The sequence below is a fragment of the Nuphar pumila genome, chromosome 2 (assembly GCF_984573655.1).
Source record: "Nuphar pumila chromosome 2, dmNupPumi1.hap1.1, whole genome shotgun sequence".
Taxonomy (NCBI): Eukaryota; Viridiplantae; Streptophyta; class Magnoliopsida; order Nymphaeales; family Nymphaeaceae; genus Nuphar; species Nuphar pumila.
Genome location: NC_143250.1, coordinates 96,965,112 through 96,984,816, shown reverse-complemented (window position 1 = coordinate 96,984,816; position 19,705 = coordinate 96,965,112). Strand labels below are relative to the sequence as shown.

The 19,705-nt window shown below is 35.8% G+C and overlaps 1 protein-coding gene across 4 annotated transcripts; it reads right to left on the bottom strand.

Moving 5' to 3' along the window:
• Positions 1-6,585: 6,585 nt before the first annotated feature.
• LOC149846285 (AMSH-like ubiquitin thioesterase 3) lies at positions 6,586-18,732 on the bottom strand. 4 transcript variants are annotated; one of them, XR_016430273.1, is made up of 14 exons: positions 18,497-18,732; positions 16,484-16,548; positions 16,223-16,298; positions 15,931-16,113; positions 15,044-15,150; positions 12,865-12,961; positions 12,743-12,789; positions 12,206-12,533; positions 11,787-11,876; positions 11,635-11,697; positions 11,442-11,516; positions 8,966-9,041; positions 8,643-8,695; positions 6,586-6,891 (listed from the first exon to the last, which is right to left on the bottom strand). XR_016430273.1 is itself a non-coding variant. In XM_089996284.1 (14 exons), the coding sequence occupies exons 1-14, from the start codon at positions 18,608-18,610 to the stop codon at positions 6,717-6,719; spliced, it is 1,536 nt and encodes a 511-aa protein (XP_089852410.1). In that variant the 5' UTR covers positions 18,611-18,732; the 3' UTR covers positions 6,586-6,716. The 4 variants fall into 4 exon arrangements, 2 of the variants coding, with proteins under 2 accessions (XP_089852410.1, XP_089852411.1); XM_089996284.1 differs by having other exon boundaries at positions 8,966-9,028; XM_089996285.1 differs by lacking the exon at positions 8,643-8,695 and having other exon boundaries at positions 8,966-9,028.
• Positions 18,733-19,705: the final 973 nt, after the last annotated feature.

Here is a 19,705-nt window from a genome sequence, read left to right as displayed (position 1 = left end):
AAAGCCCGTAAGATGAACTTTATAGAGAGCCTAATAGATATTGACATTGCATATGACAAGAAGTAAGCGACACGTAAACTATGAAAATGGAAGGTCTAGTGACTCGAGCAATTAAGTCTGAGGGATCTTTGTATCTGGTGCCCTAAGGTCATCTAGCCTGGGAGTCACTGACCCAAAGCTCGTTACATGGGTCACGAAAACTAAAAATTTGATATAGTGTGAAACAAGTGCGAAAAAATTAAAAATCTAAAAAAAAGAAAGAAAAAAAAACATAAAAGAAAAAGTTCACTACTTAGGAATAAGTATTAAGAAAACCTGTGTAGAAAACATATGAGTGAGGATAAGTAAATAATGACATGTATATATTTGATTTTCTATAAACAAAGTATAACTAATTATGATTTTTCTTAGAAAAGTAGAAGAAATTTTTTTACTGTGTGGTGGCATGTAAAAGACTCTAATTATATTTTAAAAATGTAATAACATGAAATATTTGTGAAAACAAACTCCTTAGTTTCCTAATGCTTCTTAAATTGAAATCTTTATACATACATGACAAAGATGTTTGTGGGTAGCATCACTGCAAACCCTCACGAGACCTTACTCGTCCACTGGGGTAACCTAGGGGTTTAAAGGGCTTGTTGCATACGCTAAATGCAATCGTGATTCCTACGAAAGTGAGTCAGGTTTTTGTTTTTTTTAGTTTATTTTTGTTTTGTTAGGCTAGTTTGCTCAAGGACTAGCAAACGATAAGCGTGGGGGAATTTGATCATGCATAATTTTATACATTTTCATATCATGTGCAATAAATGCTTGTTTGCAAAGGTTTTTATAGTTTTTCATCAAAGTGTAATTTGAGCAAATTGAGCCTCTTTGGAGTATTTTGAGAAAAATAATTAAGCTTTTAGAAAATATTTTAGAAAGAGAGGTCTTTTGAAATACTGAACACTTTTCAGACTCTTTTTTAAAGAATTTCTAAAAACCTAATTAGAAAATTATAAATAGTAGTTTTAGAGGAAGAAGGGGCATTTTTCTCTTTGGATCCTATGCCCCTCTCTCTCTCTCCTCTCTACCTCCCCTTTTTCCTTTCCTCCCCCCTTGTTCTCTTTCGACCGGTTGCCTACCCCTCTCTTCTTGCTTCTTCTTCTTGTTCACTCCTTCGAAACCTTGTCATTTCTAGTTTTTCTCAACCCCATTGTCAGAGAGAGAGAGAGCAAAGTTCGTATGATTGCAACGGGTAAACCAACTTCTTCTCAACTCTTCCGTCGAAGGTAAGCCACAAGGTATACTTCTTCTCCCCCTTCTCTGTAGTATTTAGGATCATCACATGCATCATAGTTAGATTCATTGATTTTTTTCTATCATCTTCATGGCATCTTGCATGCATTGATTTTATTTCATTTTTAGCATATCATATTAGATAGTTATTGGTTATCGTTTTAAAAAAGAAGAAAAGAATATATATATATATATATATATATATATATATATATATATATATATATATATATATATATAACAATAGTAGTGCAGTATAGGTTGTTTTAGACTTCGTTAGTATTTTAATTTTTTGTTTCTTGCTACCATTGGATGTGTGTGATTAGATGATCAGATCTGTCGTTGTTGACAGATCGGATTGCCTATCCTATTAATACATGACATACCGTGTGCCCTTATGCGATTGAGGTTAACCGGATTTCGATATGGCAACAAGAACAGTCTACTTCGTGTTAGCAAGTTAATCATGTTATTTGCTTAAATCATTTTACAACTCAGTTTAGAATTGATAGGATTATTTCACAGCATAGAGTAAGGTTTATTTTATTTATTTTTTAGATTGAATAGTGTATTGTTTGTTCACGTGAGTATTAGTTAATGGTTAATTTTATTTTCAGATTACAAGTCGATCAACAATAGTTAATTAGTGTTAGTAATCAAGTTACATTCACGTTTTAGTTGCTTAGAATAATACATTAGTCTAATCAGGCACAAACCATATTCACGTTTTTCTCTTTGTTAGTTAATTAGTTTAGTTATTTCTTGTTGTTTGTTCTTAATTAATTTCATAACTTGTTTCTTGTCAGTTAGTTAATTTGTTATGCCTATTTGTCTTTTAGTTAGTTAGTTTCACAACTTGATTCACGTTAGTTACATAGTTAGTTATACTCTTTTGTCTTTTAGTGTAGTGGGTTTTTTCATGTTAGTTAATTTTTTGTTTTTATGATTTTTTCTTAAACTAACATTAGATTTTTGTGTAGCTTTCTTTCTCGCTTTTGTGTTTTGTGATTTTTGCTTTCAGGAAAATGGTTAGACGTGCAGTGAGCCATCGAAAGTACCCTAAAAGAGGTCCCAAAAAGGTCACCTCCAAGGGCTCTTCAGTTCCCCCAAGAAGCCCTTAGGTAGCCCATAATGATCAGTAAAGGAGAAGTACAAGAACTATCAATCAAGGGACTAGAAGCTCAGAGCACTGAAGACCTTTTTTTTCTTTTTAGCTTAGGCTTTTATTTTATTTGATTTAATTCAATTTGAGTTTGTAATAAGGTACTTATTATTTTTATTTGTTTAAGCCCTTCATAGGGGGGCACACTCTTATTTATTTAATTAATTATTTTTATTTTCATGACAATAAAGAGTAGCTTAGTTATTTGTGGAATACAAAATATTTTTTCAGTTCCCTGAGATCGACTCAGACTCTACCACTCGTGCGAGCCAGTTTTTATTATTTGGTGTCTGACTTTCACTCTGCTTTTATTAAAAATATTATTTTAAAAATCTATTTCATAAAACTTACACCAATTTGCAGTTGTTGATAAGGAATCCAATGATTCATGGATTATTTTTTAGAAAATCTAAAGCATGAATTCATATACTTTAACAAGTTTAAAGGGAGGGAAGTATTGACAGTTATTTCATGTAGGCATTCTGGTTTAAAGTATGTCCCTCACACATAGCCTACATGTCATGTTGGATTTTGCATGAAGCATTTGACAATGAACTTTTAAAAGAAATTTGGATTACCACTCAATGCACTTTGGGAGCGGCTAGGAAAGAACAATGCAAGTATTTTCTTGACAAAATTAAGAAACAAAACATAGACATATACAATTATGTTGTCACTGACGTGGAACAAAAATATTGGGCTAACTGCCACTTTTCAAAGAAAAGATATGGCTGCTTAACATCTAATATAGTAGAGAACTTCAATTCATGGATTCTTGTCATATGCGAAGCAACTTATGATAGGCAAAGTGGTGCTAAAGATAAAAGAAAAGGTAGAAGAATTGAGAAAATGGCACAACAAATACATGTGCAAGTAATGCATTGCCTCCGACAATGGTACGAAGTCCGTGACCGATCTCATGGTTACAATGTTATTCTTCATAGACGCTTGTGCTCTTGTGATGAGTGGCAGGTTAGCGAGATTCTTTGCGAACATGGGATCACATGTGTTTTGTATGAGGGCAACCTATCAGAGGATTACTGTGACAAGTTCTTCACAGTTTAATTATATCGAGCTGCATATAATCAATATGCATTCTTTTCGATGGCAGATAATGCCCCACACATCGCTCCACCTACTCTTATAGTTGTCTATCAACCAAAAGTGGTTTGTAAAGTAGAGCGACATAAGGTTAATAAACTGAGAATAAAACATAAAGATGTGCCATACAAGTGCAGTGTATATGGTGAGGTTGGCCACAACAGGCAAAAACACAAATATCAGTATGTATATGTATGTAGTGTTGCTTAATTAATTTCTTCTTCGTGTGTATATCCAATGTTGTTTAATTAATTACTTCTTTGTGTGTAGATCCAGTGTTTTTTAATTAATTGCTTCTTTTTGTGTATATCTAGGTAGTTCGAGATGTATAGTCGTACATGTTCTCGCACTATGAAGGAATTCAAATAGCCCTGAAGGTTGAACAATAATGAATAGTCGGTCATACATCATGTATAAGCAATAGCTAGGGCTTGTGTGCATATTTGATATTAATCGTATACAATTTATTTTATTGTTAATAGCAGGTTAATGAGAAAGAAAAAACTATAGAAAAGAACACCCTAGAACCGAAAGAGTATGAGTTTGACAAAAAAAAACTCTCTTATCAAGTGACGTAAGTGTTAGTTTTGCACGTTCTTTTGTTGGTTTTTTTGTTATGTTTGTATGTTATTTTGTTACCACACTGGATTTACTATGTAGCATCTAGCGAAATTTGTAGAAAGACTCCAACTGACTCACAATGAGGATAGAGAAAGAGATAACTTGCCGAAGATCCTTTACCTTACCCCATATTTCTCTCTGAGTCAGAAAAATGAAGTTTATATTGTTTTACTACTGACTAATACAAACTAATTGTGGTTGCAACTAGGGTAGCGAGGTGGGGGCAATTGACTGCTTGAAGAACAACGACTTGCCATATCATTTTGTTGATGCTGATAATGTATGTTTTTACACAACTTTGCACAATGACTTACAAATAAATTTTTATGTGCACAATGATGTTACACTAGATTTGTGTTGCAGCTCTTAATTCCATTCTACTGAGGCAACAACCATTAGGTTCTTTAGAAAATAAATATAAAGAAAAAAGATTTTAGGCTATACAATTTCACACTGAACACATATTTAGCAGATAAAAACCTCAAACAAATAGTATAATAACATAACTTAATAATGTTCTCATTTTTTTTGTGGATATTTGTTATCTCCTTTTCATGCATATTTGTTGCAGGTTTATTTTTTTAGTGCAATTTGGGTTTGACTGTTATAAAGATTGGATGATGCAGACCATGGAGTGTATTCCTCAATAAGAGAATGAGTAATTACTTTGCATTTGTTTGTTAACTCATTTTATACATGTACATATTTTTCACTTGGTATTTTCTCGGTTTACAGGTATGACTGTGATATATTTGCCATATAGTATATGCAATATTTGGGCAAAAACTGGATATTGAACTTCACGCAGGTATGTGTTTATATGTTAGTTGTTGACTAGTTTGAGATGTTCACTGTAGTTAGTTATTGTTAATAAAGGGTTATTTTTAGCAAGATGTCACATATATAAGGAATCATATGATCAAGTTATACAAGCACACGAAAGAAATGACTTTCAAAAGTGTAAAAGACAATGAAAAAGCAGAGACATCGGTTAGAGAGATACTAAAAGAGTCTGTCCAACTAGCTGAGTTGTAGATAATTATGCACCTTTATGATAGATAAAGTTAAATTTGTATTTGTAATTGGATGGAACGAGTTAAACTTTAAAATTGAATAGATAAAGTTTGATTATAACTTTATAATGAAGCTCATGTATTGAATATAACTTTATAATTGTTAAAATTTAAGTTATCTAATATCTTGCAAACCAACTGTATTTTGTTCTATGTTAAACATATTAACTTGTTTGTACATGAAAAAATAATTTTGCAAAATTGTCAGATTTTTGCCAATCAGTAGGATTTTTGCAAATATACTTCACGAGATTTCAGAACTTATATGCAAAAAAATATATATATTCAAATGAGTTGAAAATAATTGCTAGAATTAATTGCCAGGTTAGGGACCACTAGTTGGGGACAAAAGGCAAAACAAAAAAACCTACATTATGCAAAAATAAGCAGGTTGGGGATCACAGCAGGTATATATATATATGATTCGAGAAATCCGCAAAAAATAAGAAATATCATATATTTATCATAATCTCGCTAATATTTAAGTACGATATTTGCAATGAAAGGAGATTAGCAAATAACTTTATGTGAATTCATTTTTCAAAAATTAAATCCCATACAATTCCCAAAGAGTGATTTTTTTATAATTTTTACATCCAAACGCATGTAAACTTTCTCCACCAAAAAAAGTGGAGAAATGGTGGTAAAATTTTCTCAGCCACGTCTCATTTTCTCATGCAGGGTTTCTGTTTTTGTTTCCACACGAGAGAGAGAGAGAGAGAGAGACGAGGGGCATTTGGTGAATAATTAACCATGATCAGAATTTGACCATGGTTGTTAACAGATGTTGAGAGAAGGATTATTTTGTAATAACTGTGAGAAAGGCAAGGATCGATTTGCAAAATGGCATAAGACGAGGACTAATTTGCAAAACGTTTATAAGGGGACGACTATTTTGCAAAAAACCCAATAAATAAATAAATAAAAAGAATTCCCATTTCTTTTATCTGATCTGTTGACCTCCAATTTTTACGCCCCAAGCCTAGTTTTGAGCATTACAAACAGAAATCAGTAGCTAATGGGCCTTATCTGGTTGGTTCACAACCTAGAAGGAACCTAGAAATAGTGCACGAGTTAGGGTTCTGCAGAATTCCAAATGTGGTTAGATCTAGTCCTCACCAAACACAGGATTCTTCAAGATCACAAGCTTCTTAGAATTCATGTTATAGAATCCTGAAACCAAACAGGTCCTTATCACAACCCCACAAAATGAAAAAAAGCAGCAAGTCACTAAAGAATCGAAGGATATTCCTATCTTGCAGATTGATAGTTCATGTTATAGAATCCTGAAACCAAACAGGTCCTCATCACAACCCCACAAAATGAAAAAAGCAGCAAGTCACTAAAGAATCGAAGGATATTCCTATCTTGCAAATTGATAATTCATAAATTTGACTGCTTTCTTTTACAAGCCAACCTGAATTCATTAGGTATGTTTAACCTGTATCTTAAAAATCATTGTACAAAAAAATATTTACAGCTCATCTTAAATCAACAACATCAAATTTCAATTTTGGGTTCATGTAGACATGAGAACAGTGTTCATAGATCGCACTGCCATCTGCTGGAGCCACGTGTGAATGGAAACCACGTTGCTGACATTGGCGTATTACCGAAATACCACCTGGATCTGATAGGTGAAATATGCCGTGGGTTCTGATAGTTATAACCAGCAATTATATAAGAAAGAAAATTATCCAAGTTAGATTTCATCCATAAACAAGATGACAGACCAATATAAGAGATTGAAACCAAATGTACGGCCAGAATATAGAGCTAAAAAAGATTCCACCAAAAGTTGGTTGCATCTCACCAATCTACATCAGGTTGGTCAATTGCTTATATGATAGGAACTTCACCTGGCACATAGAGCTGGTAAATGAGAGTTCGGGCTCGGCTCCTTTAAGGGTAAACCCCTTTGGTTCTTTTCTATTTTTTTTTTTGAGAATTTTGTTAAAAACGTTTGTGGGTAGAAACACCTCTGGATCTCTATAGTGCAGGTTGTTTTGACCCATTCAGACCCCATAGATGGATTTAGCATGTCCAAAATAGTGAAAATCGGCTTTTGAATCATGTTTTTTAAATGAAAAGAAAAAACGATTTTATGACCAGATAAACTATTGCACATTGTAGGCCATTGCTTTTTTAAGCCTTATAAGAAACTACTTATGTGTCATAATTGGACGATCAAATAGCCAATTACCACCAAGAACACGTAGATCACATCTCTGTGGTTAGTTTCATGAAAACAACCAAAAAAATAAAAACAATAAAAAAAGAGGCATTTGTAACTGCAAATGACTAGCAAATATGGTCATATATATCTAGGACTGGTAAACGAACCAAGCAGCTCATGACGCAGCTCAGTTTGGCTCGTGATGAAGTTTCTCATGATCGGTTCGTATAACTGGCGAGCCGAGCCACAAGCAGCTCGTTTAGCTTAAATGAGTCGAGCCTGAACATAGGGTGTTCGGCTTGGGAGAGCTTGTATAGATAAAATATATGTATTTTTATATAAAATATGTATTTTAAGTGTAATATATAAAAAAGAATACATAAAATATATATACAAAAATAAGGATGCATGAAATATATATATATATATATATACTATGTATAAATAACATGGCAATGTTTACACGATCCAGCTTGTGTTTGGCTTGTCTCATTCAGGAACGAGCCACGAGCTCAATGCACTGGTAAACGGGCCTATCCCGAACATGCCATGTATTTATTTTTGTTTTTTATATTTTTTGTAATTGCCTTGGCTTTGAAGGGCTCTTTTGGTCAGGTTCTTTTTGCACTAGTGTGTATAAATAGGGGTGAAAATCCCATTTGTTTCTAATGTTTTCTCTAAGTATTCTACTCAATAAAGATTATATTTTTTATGTTCTTGTGTTATTGTTTTGACTCTTTGAAGTCTTGTATATGCACTTTGTGCTTGTGTAGGGACTTAGTGCTCTTGTAATGTTCTTTATTGGACTTGTAATAGTGCTTGTGCACTTTGTATTTTTTTTTTCACATTACACGAATATGGTGTAACAGACAAAAACCAAGAAATAAATGAGTGGGTAATGACCATGGTTTTCCCTCATACTAAAGGAGGTGCCACAAGATGAACAAAAAGGCTTCACACACGATCCTCTTTCTGTATTTTTAATATATATTCATGTATAGAGTATTTAACTTATAGACAACTAAAAGAACTGATCTGGATCCAGGTATTCAGATAAGCTAATGTCTAATGCAAGTTTTTACTATTCAATAACAAGTTTTACAATATTGATCCTAAGATAATGCTTTGTTTTCTAATATTTTTGTATCCTTATGATACTAAAAAGCTAGACATTGGTGTTGCCTACTGAAATCTTCCAATAATGCAACCAATCATATGAAAAAGGAAGTACCTGGAGGTATCAGTGGGTGCCATGACAATAGCAATTGCCTCAGGTAGCATGATCTGTTAGGAGACATAACTTACTGTATCAAAATTGGCTTGTAATTAAGTTATAACCAGTCTAGACAGAGAAAACCAAAAAATAGCAGAGGCAGCCTAGTAAGCACGTGCATTTATGAAAAATGCATTAGCTCTAACACTACATGATTCATAAATGATAGCAGAAAATCTCAAAAGCAAGAAACTCAAAGATGTTTCTACACAGGCACTTGGTGAAATAGTAAGCTAAAATGGAAGACTAGAATCCATTTGTTTGTATTGTTCTAGAATTACCTGGTAAGAATAATGAGTATGAACATCAACCGAGGACATGAAACAAGACTGAGTTGGATGTGTCTGAAAATCAGAACTGGAGCAAAATCAGAAAAGAGCAAGTTATCTATGATACACAAGTTCATTAGAGAAGACTAAACTGAAAAGTAGACATGAAGTTTCAGCATCAAATTAGTAAATACGAAAATCATATTACATTGATGTATGCTTGGAAAAACTTTACTTGAGAAGGCGCCTTAAAATGGAATAAATTTCTAATGCATTTTGTTTTACTGATGGAATTTGTCATTTGAATTTGCCACAATTCTGGTCATGTAGAACTATTTTTTATGCATATAACCTTGTAGAAACTAAAGAATTAGGTCTAGACGCCTGGATGCCTCTTTTCATGAGAAGCAAGTGGTGGACGTGTTGGTGATCGTCTTTCTGCTTATGTTGGTGCAGGTGGATATGTTAGAAACTTGGTGGTAGTAGCAGTGACGGTAAGGGTTAAGCATGAAGGATTTGACCAATGCCATCTACCTCCGTGAAGGTCTGGATCAGTTTGGATCAAAGCAGGAGTGAGAACTCATCAGATCAAATCACTGAACAGGAATACAGATCATATTCCTATCAGTCAGTCCTGGATCTAACTTGGACCGAAGACACACTTATTTGGTTTTGCCAAATCATTATAATTTAAAGGTTGTAAATATATAAAGGCTAGATCCAAAATAAACACATCATATCCGATCCTAGTCATCTGGCATATTTCAAATCAAAAGGATTCAGATTGGAACTGACCCAAGGCAATTATAACACATAGGCCATAACAGCGACTGTCATGGCATGATGGCGGTACGGTGGAAAGGCATGGTGACCACAACAACAATGACGCAATGGAGGGGTTGATGACTAGGAACATGTGCAAGATTAATATTGGTGACGGTGATCGGGAGGATGGAAACGGGGATGAATTAGTGGAGGCAAATGATACATATAAATTTGTCGGTACTGGTGTTAGCGGTCATATTATCATCAGATATCGTTAATCTAGGATGGTATCCGTCATGACAGTGGTGTTATGGCCACACCAGATCCAAGAGAGGTTGTGAGCACCATTGGTTTCACAAAAGACAATACGGCATATGAGCAGCCCCAAACTCTATAGAAATCAATTATTAGGGTAAAAACCAATTTCCTCACAAAGAAAAGTGATGTTAAAAATAGTGAAAAGCCATCACGGGTTGTTTTATTTCCCTATGAATATACAAAGTCAAATAATTGTTGGAATGTAGTAAGCTTTTCCCTATGCACCTTTTCACGAAATTTGAAATGGCCAAAGATTTTCAGTCCACAAAGGAATTATTTCATCATTTACACTTGCCTAAATCTTAAAAGTTAAAACATTTAAAGGCAAGCAAAGTCTACGTTCACTCATTTCAAAGAGCAAAGATAAGAAATTATCCACAAAAGGTGTTAAAAGTTGTCATAGCATCCATGGGAAAACAGAACAAACAGCATAATGGTAAAAAAAAAACACAACAAGAAAAACAATAAAGTAAACAAGAGAGCTGCAGAAAAAGCGACGAGAAAGCATAAAAAATAGCCCAGAATAGCCAACTCAATTACTTAAAGCAACTAAAACTATCAGACTTCTTTGACATAAAGGAAAGACCCAAAATGTCAAAAAACTTGAGACTAACAGAGTCTGGATCATAAAGAATCTATGCTTGGAAGTTCCTCAAAAGAAACCAGGATATGCAAGTGGATGTTAAAAACATAGGAAAGATAGAAGAATTTGCAGCTGCTATTCACTCTGTAAAAAACAAGCTTAACAGATATTTTTCCAACCCACTCACAGCAGCTCCCAGTTTACTATTTCCACTAAGATTTTCATAAAAATAATGTTAAGGATATAAAAAATATAGAAACAAACGATAGGAAGAACTTTATGAGACGGAAGAATTTGCAGCTACTATTCACTCTGTAAAGGACAAGCTTAACAGATATTTTTCCAATGCACCCACAAAAGCTCCCAGTTTACTATTTACACTTGGATTTTCATAAAAATACTCTTAAGGATATAAAAAATATAGAAACAAACGATATGAAGAACGTTATGACTTAATAAACACCTAATGGCAAACAAAAAGGAATAAACATATGCATCATGACTTAAATTTTGTAGAAGATCCTTACGCCACCTTGGCTTGTGGACACATCTAACAATGACAAAAAAAATGAAAGAGATCCAACTGCATGTAGGACGACTAAGAATGAACCATTGTTTGTGAAAATTCAAGTCCTGCCTGGTTTCATTTCATTGTAGAAACGAAGAACAAAATCTCATTTCTTATATAACACAAAATATTTAAGTATAAACCACAGCCTGCATAAGCACAGGCATTCAAAAGCAAATACTGATGCAAAAGAGACCATCTATATTATTAAGAACATTTATTATAAAAAAATAGAGCAATACTAAAAAACTCACATGAATCCATCCAAGAGGGAAAAGAGACTGCTGATCTTGCACATCAAAAATTTCTTCCTCATTGGTTGTCTGACACTAAGGCACAAGAGCATCTTCGTGGTTAAAACAACGGTAATAATAGAAGAATGAAATATACCCAAATGCAAAATAAGCTAAAAAAAATCTAAAAATTTGTTCATAGTAGAGTTCTTACTGTATCAGACGTCGACTCTTGTTTTGGAATTATTAAAGTTGTGACAGAGAATATTCGCTTTTTCTGCAAATTTTAAAAAAATCTAAATAAAACCCATTCCAAGTGCAGTGGAAACATAACAATTAACCAATGCATAGTTATGTTATACTTACTAAAGAACCTGCAAGAATACCACAAGTTTCTAAATTCTTCCGTGTATTTTTCTGTGCCAACTTCATGAAGTCCTCCATGATCTTCACTGGCTAAAAAGTAATTACCATGAGATCATATACAATAAAGTTAGACCAACATAATTTGATCATGGAAATGAAATTGATGCAAAACTATAGGCAACTTACAAAAAACAAGCTTAAGGTAACACTTTACATGCACACATACACATCCGCACACAGGGGCATGCATGAGCACGCTGGCATGATTGCATCTTCAGAAACACAAGCACACATGCATGCACGACGCACACAAACACACACAGAGACATGGAAGTCTAAGAGTCTTTTGCCCATTCTTTTCATCATATAAAAAAACCTTAAGTTAAGATGAGAGCAGGAAAAATAAACTAGTAGCTTACTAGGTGCAGCTGCAACAGAGTTTTAGAATGATCAGATCCATCACATGAAGATATTGCAGGTCCAGGTCTTGGATCAGCAACTTCTGAAGGGGGGATTGGGTCAAACACCTCTACCTGAGCAAGAACAGGAGGAGGCATAGGCTGTCTAATAACAGTATGCTCAGTAGAGCTTACATCTACATCATTAGTAGGTGTCTGCAGGAGCTTCTCCTCAGGGAGTGACCATCTACCATCATCAAGAGATAGAACCGAATCCATGGTAGACATACCCACTTCTGAATCACCACATTTTGCATTTACAAGAGCCTCTTGCCCAACATGGCTCAAGCTGTTAGCACATAAATAAGAGGAATTGACAATGTTAACAGTAGGATGTCAAAGGCAACTTAATACAGCGGCTACAGTGAAGGTAGGGCCTTAGGAAGTGATAGAAATTTACAGGCCCATCAACTAACCCAAAAAGCACGAAATACTTTCTATAGTGTCCCCACATGTCCAGTGTACAAAGCACTAGAAAATTCAAGCCAAGATACTTACCATGTGATGTTGACTGGAGTCAAATCCATATTGCTAGGATACTGAACCTGTAAGTAGAGCTACATAAACCACTGGCAAATTGCAACAAATAGTTCCAAGATACAAGAATACAAGGACTATACCCTTATACCAGTCATAGGTGGCTGCCATTGACCATGAAGACCATTTGGTCCCAAAAGAGAATGCTTAGACAAAGTTTCCTCTTTTGGACGAGGAAAGCTGAAAAACAAACAGAACTATAAGGTTGCAGAAATTGCAGCGAAATCCTATTCACGTCTGTATATTTGTATACGCATATATGTAACATATCCACATTTCTACATGCAGAAAGTATTTATGTGTGTGTGTTTCATGTGTTACTTTTTCAACAAGATTATGTACATTATTATTGTATTAAGTGTAACTCGACTTTCAGGTTGCTATAGTTCAGCTAAGGCAGGCCATGTTGTGAACAAGATTGTCTTGGAAAAAGAGAGAAAATTATAGATATATAATGAATAGATATATGAGATATGAATTACAGGTTTTTCAAGTCCCACATTCAGCCATATTACAGTATGCAATCATAAGATGCAGAAAACTGAAGACTATCCTTTATTTTGAGATTGGACTAGGGATCTCACTAATATTTGACTTTCCTTTTTTTATTTTCTAAGGCTTCACATCAACCGCACAATTATGGTCCAAGATGCCTGATAGAAAAACATATATGAGCATAGTTACAGAAACTAGTAAGAAAGGTTACCATACAGCAAAATCCTTTGAATTTTCACAGACTACTAGAGAGACAAGAAATAAGGGAATACATATAGGAAGCGTATACTAATTAAAGCAGAATTATGAATAGCCTTGTTCCAGTAGACCATAAAAAGTTACATGAATGGCTCAATGTAGGTAATGAACCAAGTAGTGTTGGACGACGGTGGCAAAGTCCTCCATAATGAAGTACTGATGGGCAATGTGATGCCATCGCATAATCGCATTCTTTCCAAAGAACTAAGTACCACTAAAGATGGCAAGCGACATGAATGTGAGATACTTTTTATTTTTCATGATGTTGGATAAATAGCATCATTGAGGACTATGTCACACAGACACTTCACTTAGGATGTGTATCCTGTGTCGACACGACACCAAGACACACCAAAACAGACATTGACACAGTCAAACCAATGTTGGACACAAACAACACTGTCATTAACTTTATCTATTTCCTTTTATGATCTTGATTACTTATTCTGAATTCTCTTCCATCTACTTCTTTTAAAATTTGTCATAAATTACATTACACTTCAATTTCAACTTACATTAATCATTTAATGTTCTTATATATATATGTGTGTGTGTGTGTGTGTGTGTGTGTGTGTGTGTGTGTGTGTGTGTGTGTGTGTGTGTGTGTGTGTGTGTGCGCGGGGGTTTTTTACAGCCATGTTCCTGTGACTTAATTTTTTAGAACTGACATGTGGTACCAAGCATTTTTGCACAATGTCCCATTTCTAAATCCATATCTATGTAGGATAGATTGAGGATCATGTGGTAGGTGAGACTACCCACAAGGAATGCCTCAACTACCCTCACTCACTACCTCAGCAGAAATCCATCCAACAACATAGGAGGGAACTGCCCTACCCTTGTAAATTGCCGTGCAGACTTTACACTCTGCTACACCTACTTTAACCAATCACTTTCTCATTTTTTGGAATGTGATGATCAAACTATCCCTCCAGCTTCTATCATCTCACCTAGGCCTCTTAACCCTCCACCCATTGCCTTCATGGTTCCAGGTCTACTCTTTTACTCCCCCTCGTCGCCTTGTTCTTTTGTTGTCATGCCTATTAGCAAGTAGCAACAACAACCATCTAGGATTCTCCAATGCCTGCATGATTCCGCATTCAGAACTATTGAAGCGCTTCCTAATCAATTTTTACAAATCCAACGATAGGAAGTCAGCTTATGTTAAGCTTCCCTTAGGAACTAGAGATAAAATGATAAAAGTAATTACTCAAATATGAGGTTGGTTATACACCTTTTTCCATGTATTTGATGATATTGTTTCAAAAAAATAGATTGCATGTTAAACCACATTAAAGCTAATTATTCAGGCAGATATCCATGAAACTCCATTGGCATTTATACAGTTATCTGATTAATAATTTCAGATTCATTGTAAATGTTGCATCCAAGTTGCCAAAGACCGAAAAGAGTATCAAGTATATAACAACACCATGACTAGTTCCAACAAACAACCACATTTTCATTTCTTCCCACAAACATCTAACAGTAATCAAGACATAAACGTACAATTTATAAGAATGTATATGAAGTGGTCTGCTCAAATCTTGCATAAGCCCATTGCTAATCTTCCTGGAAGCCTGAGATGCACCATTTTCTGAAGTATTCAGGACTATCTACACAAAGCAATGTTGAAGAAACTATAAGTCTGGGAGATATAAATTAAATCCAACAAAAGTTTCCATAGATTTATAATGATTATTCTTAAATAGTCAATGACTACATACAATTTACAAACTAGATACATGAATCTTTGCATGCAAATGAATCAAAGAAACATATGCACCTACAACAACAACAACAACAACAACAACAACAACAACAACTACGCCTTCATCCCAAAACAATTGGGGTCGGCAATATGAACCAAAAAAGAAAATCATTCTGGGTCTTCCACATGAATCCTTTTCCTCCAATCATTTCTATCCAATGTCATGTCCTCGGTGAGGTTCAAAGCATTCATATCCTTTCCTATCATCTCCATCCATGTCTTCCTAGGCCTACCCCGACCTCTTTTAACTAATATATTTTCCCATTTCTCCATCCTTCTAACTGGAGCATCATTAGGCCTTCGTCGAATATGTCCAAACCACCGTAAACGATTCTCTCTCATCTTATTTTCAATGGGTGCAATGCCTACCTTCTTACGTATCTCCTCGTTCCGAATCTTATCTTTTATTGTATTTCCACACATCCATCTAAGCATATGCATCTCAGCTACACTCATTTTTTGAATATGATGTCTCTTGGCAGCCCAACATTCCGTACCATATAGTAAAGCGGGCCTAATAGTCGTCCTATGCACCTGCTTGACAAAAATATTTTCCTATAATCAAGCTACTTTTGAGAAGCATTTCATATAACCAAGTCAATCTTGCATAAAAAAAAAAGAATACCTGTTGGCATGAGTTGGGGGCTTGTTTCCTAGTTGGAGGCCATTCGTAAGAAGAATCCATTGAAACACATGCCATCCTCCCCTGCACCTCAAGTTCAGCCACATGATGTTTATTCATTTCATCAACTTCATGTTGGACATGAGGCTTCAATGTTTCTAGCTCCCTTATCGCATCCAGCAGCTTCTGCAATGATCAACAGGAAAGATCAAAAGAACTTTATTAGTAAATCTAGCACATCCTTGTAGCAAATCACAAGGAAATAGAAGCTGAATCTTGTAAATGTCAGTCTCGCCTTTTTAAAAATAACTTTTTCTCTTGGAAGAAGCACCGTGTAATCTCGGTGACATGGTATTGTTTCAGAAACCAAACTGCAACAAGAGATGGAAGTCACTAGCTATTGAACAGAGGAACTAGCTGATGATTTGTTTCAATGTAATGAAGAATGACATACCGGCTGTGATAACCAGGGAGGAAAAGAAAAAAGAAACAGGCAGTTAAACTAGAAAATATGTGGAACAAGTATGTGGCATACAGGAAGCTAAACACTCTTTACCTTGAATATCTCAGAAGAATAACGTAAAGGTCTATGATATTCTTTTCTTCTCGATATATATCAGCCTGGGGATAATGAGATAGTGTTAGTTATCAAGAAAATAAACACTCAATCTAATCAAAGAATAAAAGAAACTTTTAAGTAGCCAACATTAGAAACAAAATTTAGGGTGTGTTTGAATGCCTCGGATCTCAAATCCGAGGATCTGATGTGGTGATGGTGTGGCAGTAAAATCTTGGATTTTTCAAATGCTAGATCTCAAATCTGAGGATACCGGGGATTTGAGATCCTCACTTTTCTGAGATATAGAAGAGAATGCCATGGATTTGAAATCCGACCGGGAGGGGTAGGACTTCAAATCCTCAGATTTCAGATCCACACACAATCAAATGCAGCCTTATTTGACAGGTTATTCGCATTTTTTTGTTGTTTATATTCTATTTGTATTTAATTCATAGAATGTGGGCATCTCACTTTTATTGTTGGACAAGAAAAAAAAGAATACCTAAACTGTATATATATATATATATAGAGAGAGAGAGAGAGATTGTGTGCATGCATCTGTTCGCACATTGCTATTTATAAAGCATAACACCAGAAATTCATATTCCCCAACAGATGGACTAAATCAATCATGGAATAGAGTCTACAGCATTATAATTTTGTGGCAAACAAACTTTCACAATTTTTAAACAGTGAAGTTGTATTTGTACAGATTTGACGTTCAGAATCTGTTATGAATTTATTGTCTCTGTACCACGCAGGTAGCTAGTGGTTTAAATCCTTGAGTTCAAAGAGAAGAATACAATTAAAGGGGAGCCATGCTGAGATAATGGACATAATATGAAGGATCAGCAGAAGTATCAGTTTTGTATGTACTCATGGTAGTCAACAAGTTCTCAACCATTTCTCTGGGAGGACATAATCCAGAGGCCTCTACTATACAAATTCAATGCATTTTTTCCCATAAATGCTCCAGAAAATGAAACAACGACCTCATGGGAAGTTGAATGAGCTTCAGTATCGATAAATTATCTTGATCCAGTGAAATGCTAGTTTGGCACTTCTATCACAAGCAAGGCAGTGTTTCATAACAGCACTTACAAGTTATCAAGCATGACATCAGATAATACCTTGATGTAGATAACATGGCTTTCCCGTACATGATGGGGAAGCATCTAGAGACAGTTTTACCACAGTTAATACGTGATTTCCAATGCAGACATTAACAAGTTTAAGATTATTTGTTGAAAATCCCTTAACAGTGTTTCAAAGTGTTGCTCCTTTTCCTACATTCATAAATCTCTAACTTCTTCGCTTGGAATAATGCATTAATAAGTAAAAGCATAGAGCATGCACAATTGTGAAAACGGTATAATGATAGAATTGCAACTAATGCTAAAGGATGTTAGTAAACCTAATATATAAACAAAGGCACAACATACACACGGTTGCATTTCCCACACCTTTAAAGATATGTGAAACATGGTTGCAACTAGTTAGCTAGTTCATGCCTAACTGGCACGAACCGAATGCCAAAGTTTCAGACATCAACAGCAACAATTACAATCATAATATCCTTTCTTCGATGGACGGCACCTAGACCCCAAGGCCTACCCTGACGAGAAATTAGGCGTTACTTCATGTAAAACCACGATAAAAACAAAGCGATCAGAGGTACCACCGCTTTGTCTTCATCAAACACCAATCAGAGACATTCAGACAAAGCCCAGATACAACAATGGAAAGAACCCAAACTACAAATTAACCTATCTTATCACAATCAAGCGCGAAGAGAAGATCGCGAGAGACTTCAAATAAACCCTCTGATTCAACCTTTGCTTCGAGATCACCATTCAACTTCGACGAATACACTGTAGGGCTTCGGCCCAATTTACACAAATCGGGCTAACCAAAACCCTAAGCAAACAAGAAAATGAAAACCTAACCCTAAATTCCCCTTGCAATTGGAAGAGAGAGAGAGAGAGAGAGAGAGAGAGAGAGAGAGATGACCTGTCTGAGAAGGCTATCGGCGATTCGGTAGTAATACCGAAGGGAGAGCCGATTGTCGACGCCGATCCTCTGCGTCTTTGCGGAGATATTGATAGCTCTCGCCGGAACCCTCATCTTGACGGCCGGATTCCGGAGTCGCGTCGTCGGTAAGCCGCTGGCGAGGGATTCTTTTCCGGCGAGGTTCTCTCTCTCTCTCGCGGTTTGCTTCTGCAGTCAATAATTCTCCCCTTTGCGCGAGATTCATTGCGGGTTCTTCCTCTCATTAAATAGGTACTTGTAGTGGCAGGTGCCAACTTGCCGTCTGTTGGGCTTGACGTTTAGGAGCGCTCACTTTTGGGCGAGCAGAATAACATGAAAAAATATAATTTAAACAAAATTTATAAATGTAAAAAAAATATACCGTAGAAACATATAAAGTGTTAATCTAGCTGTAGGGAACCTAACAAGTTCGAAACCCAATGAGAGCCTTCCTTGCCTCAAGGTCAAGGTTGAAATTGAGCTCACTCTCAAGCCAGGATCAAGGTGCCATCACATGGCACAGTGTGCCTCTGCACTGGCTGCCCTTCATCTGCTTTTGGGTCCCATGTGAGACTGTCAGCAAAAGATTGAAGGCAGTCAGGTGCATAGGCATACTCAAAGTGCGCCATGTGATGGCAGCTGATCTTGGCTTCAGGTAGTCAAGGGTCCTTAAGGGTATGTTTGATGGCTTGTCCAAGGTTGGACGAAATGAACAAAAAGAATGAAATAGAGCATTGGTTTTGTTTGTTTGAACCGTACTCAAATGCTATGTTTCAATTGTCCGTTGTTTGATGACGATGTGCCCACAGGTCGGATTGCACTGTAACAATCTATAGTGGAACCTGTTCAGTTTCTCAAACCCCCGTGGCTATGTTCGACCACCGCCACCAACGGTAGGCATTAAATGTCGCCAACGTCGCCGCCTTTCGATGATGGCCGGTGAAGAGAGGAGTTTTTTCTTTTTTTGCAGAGGGTTTACACCCTCTTCTCAGCATCCTTCCTCGGTTGTAGTCATCGTTGGCCGACCACAACAGCCGACAATGACCAGCCATCACCGGTTGCAGTGATGGAGGGTTGCAAGACAGTGAACAAAATATATATATATATATATTTTGTGAACCGACTCTGTAACAACAACCATCATCGCCAACGACCGCCTCAGGCGGTCAGTCCCGAATGCAGCCTGCCAAC

What these genes read in the sequence shown, in the direction of transcription:
- LOC149846285 (XM_089996284.1), bottom strand. Translation starts at nt 18,610, where the DNA reads ATGAGGGTTCCGGCGAGAGCTATCAATATCTCCGCAAAGACGCAGAGG. An exon ending in CCCCCAACTCATGCCAACAG is followed by an intron (nt 15,151 to 15,930) that starts GTATTCTTTTTT and finishes TGCTTTGTGTAG; the next exon opens with ATAGTCCTGAATACTTCAGA. An exon ending in AAGAGTCGACGTCTGATACA is followed by an intron (nt 11,517 to 11,634) that starts GTAAGAACTCTA and finishes CTTGTGCCTTAG; the next exon opens with TGTCAGACAACCAATGAGGA.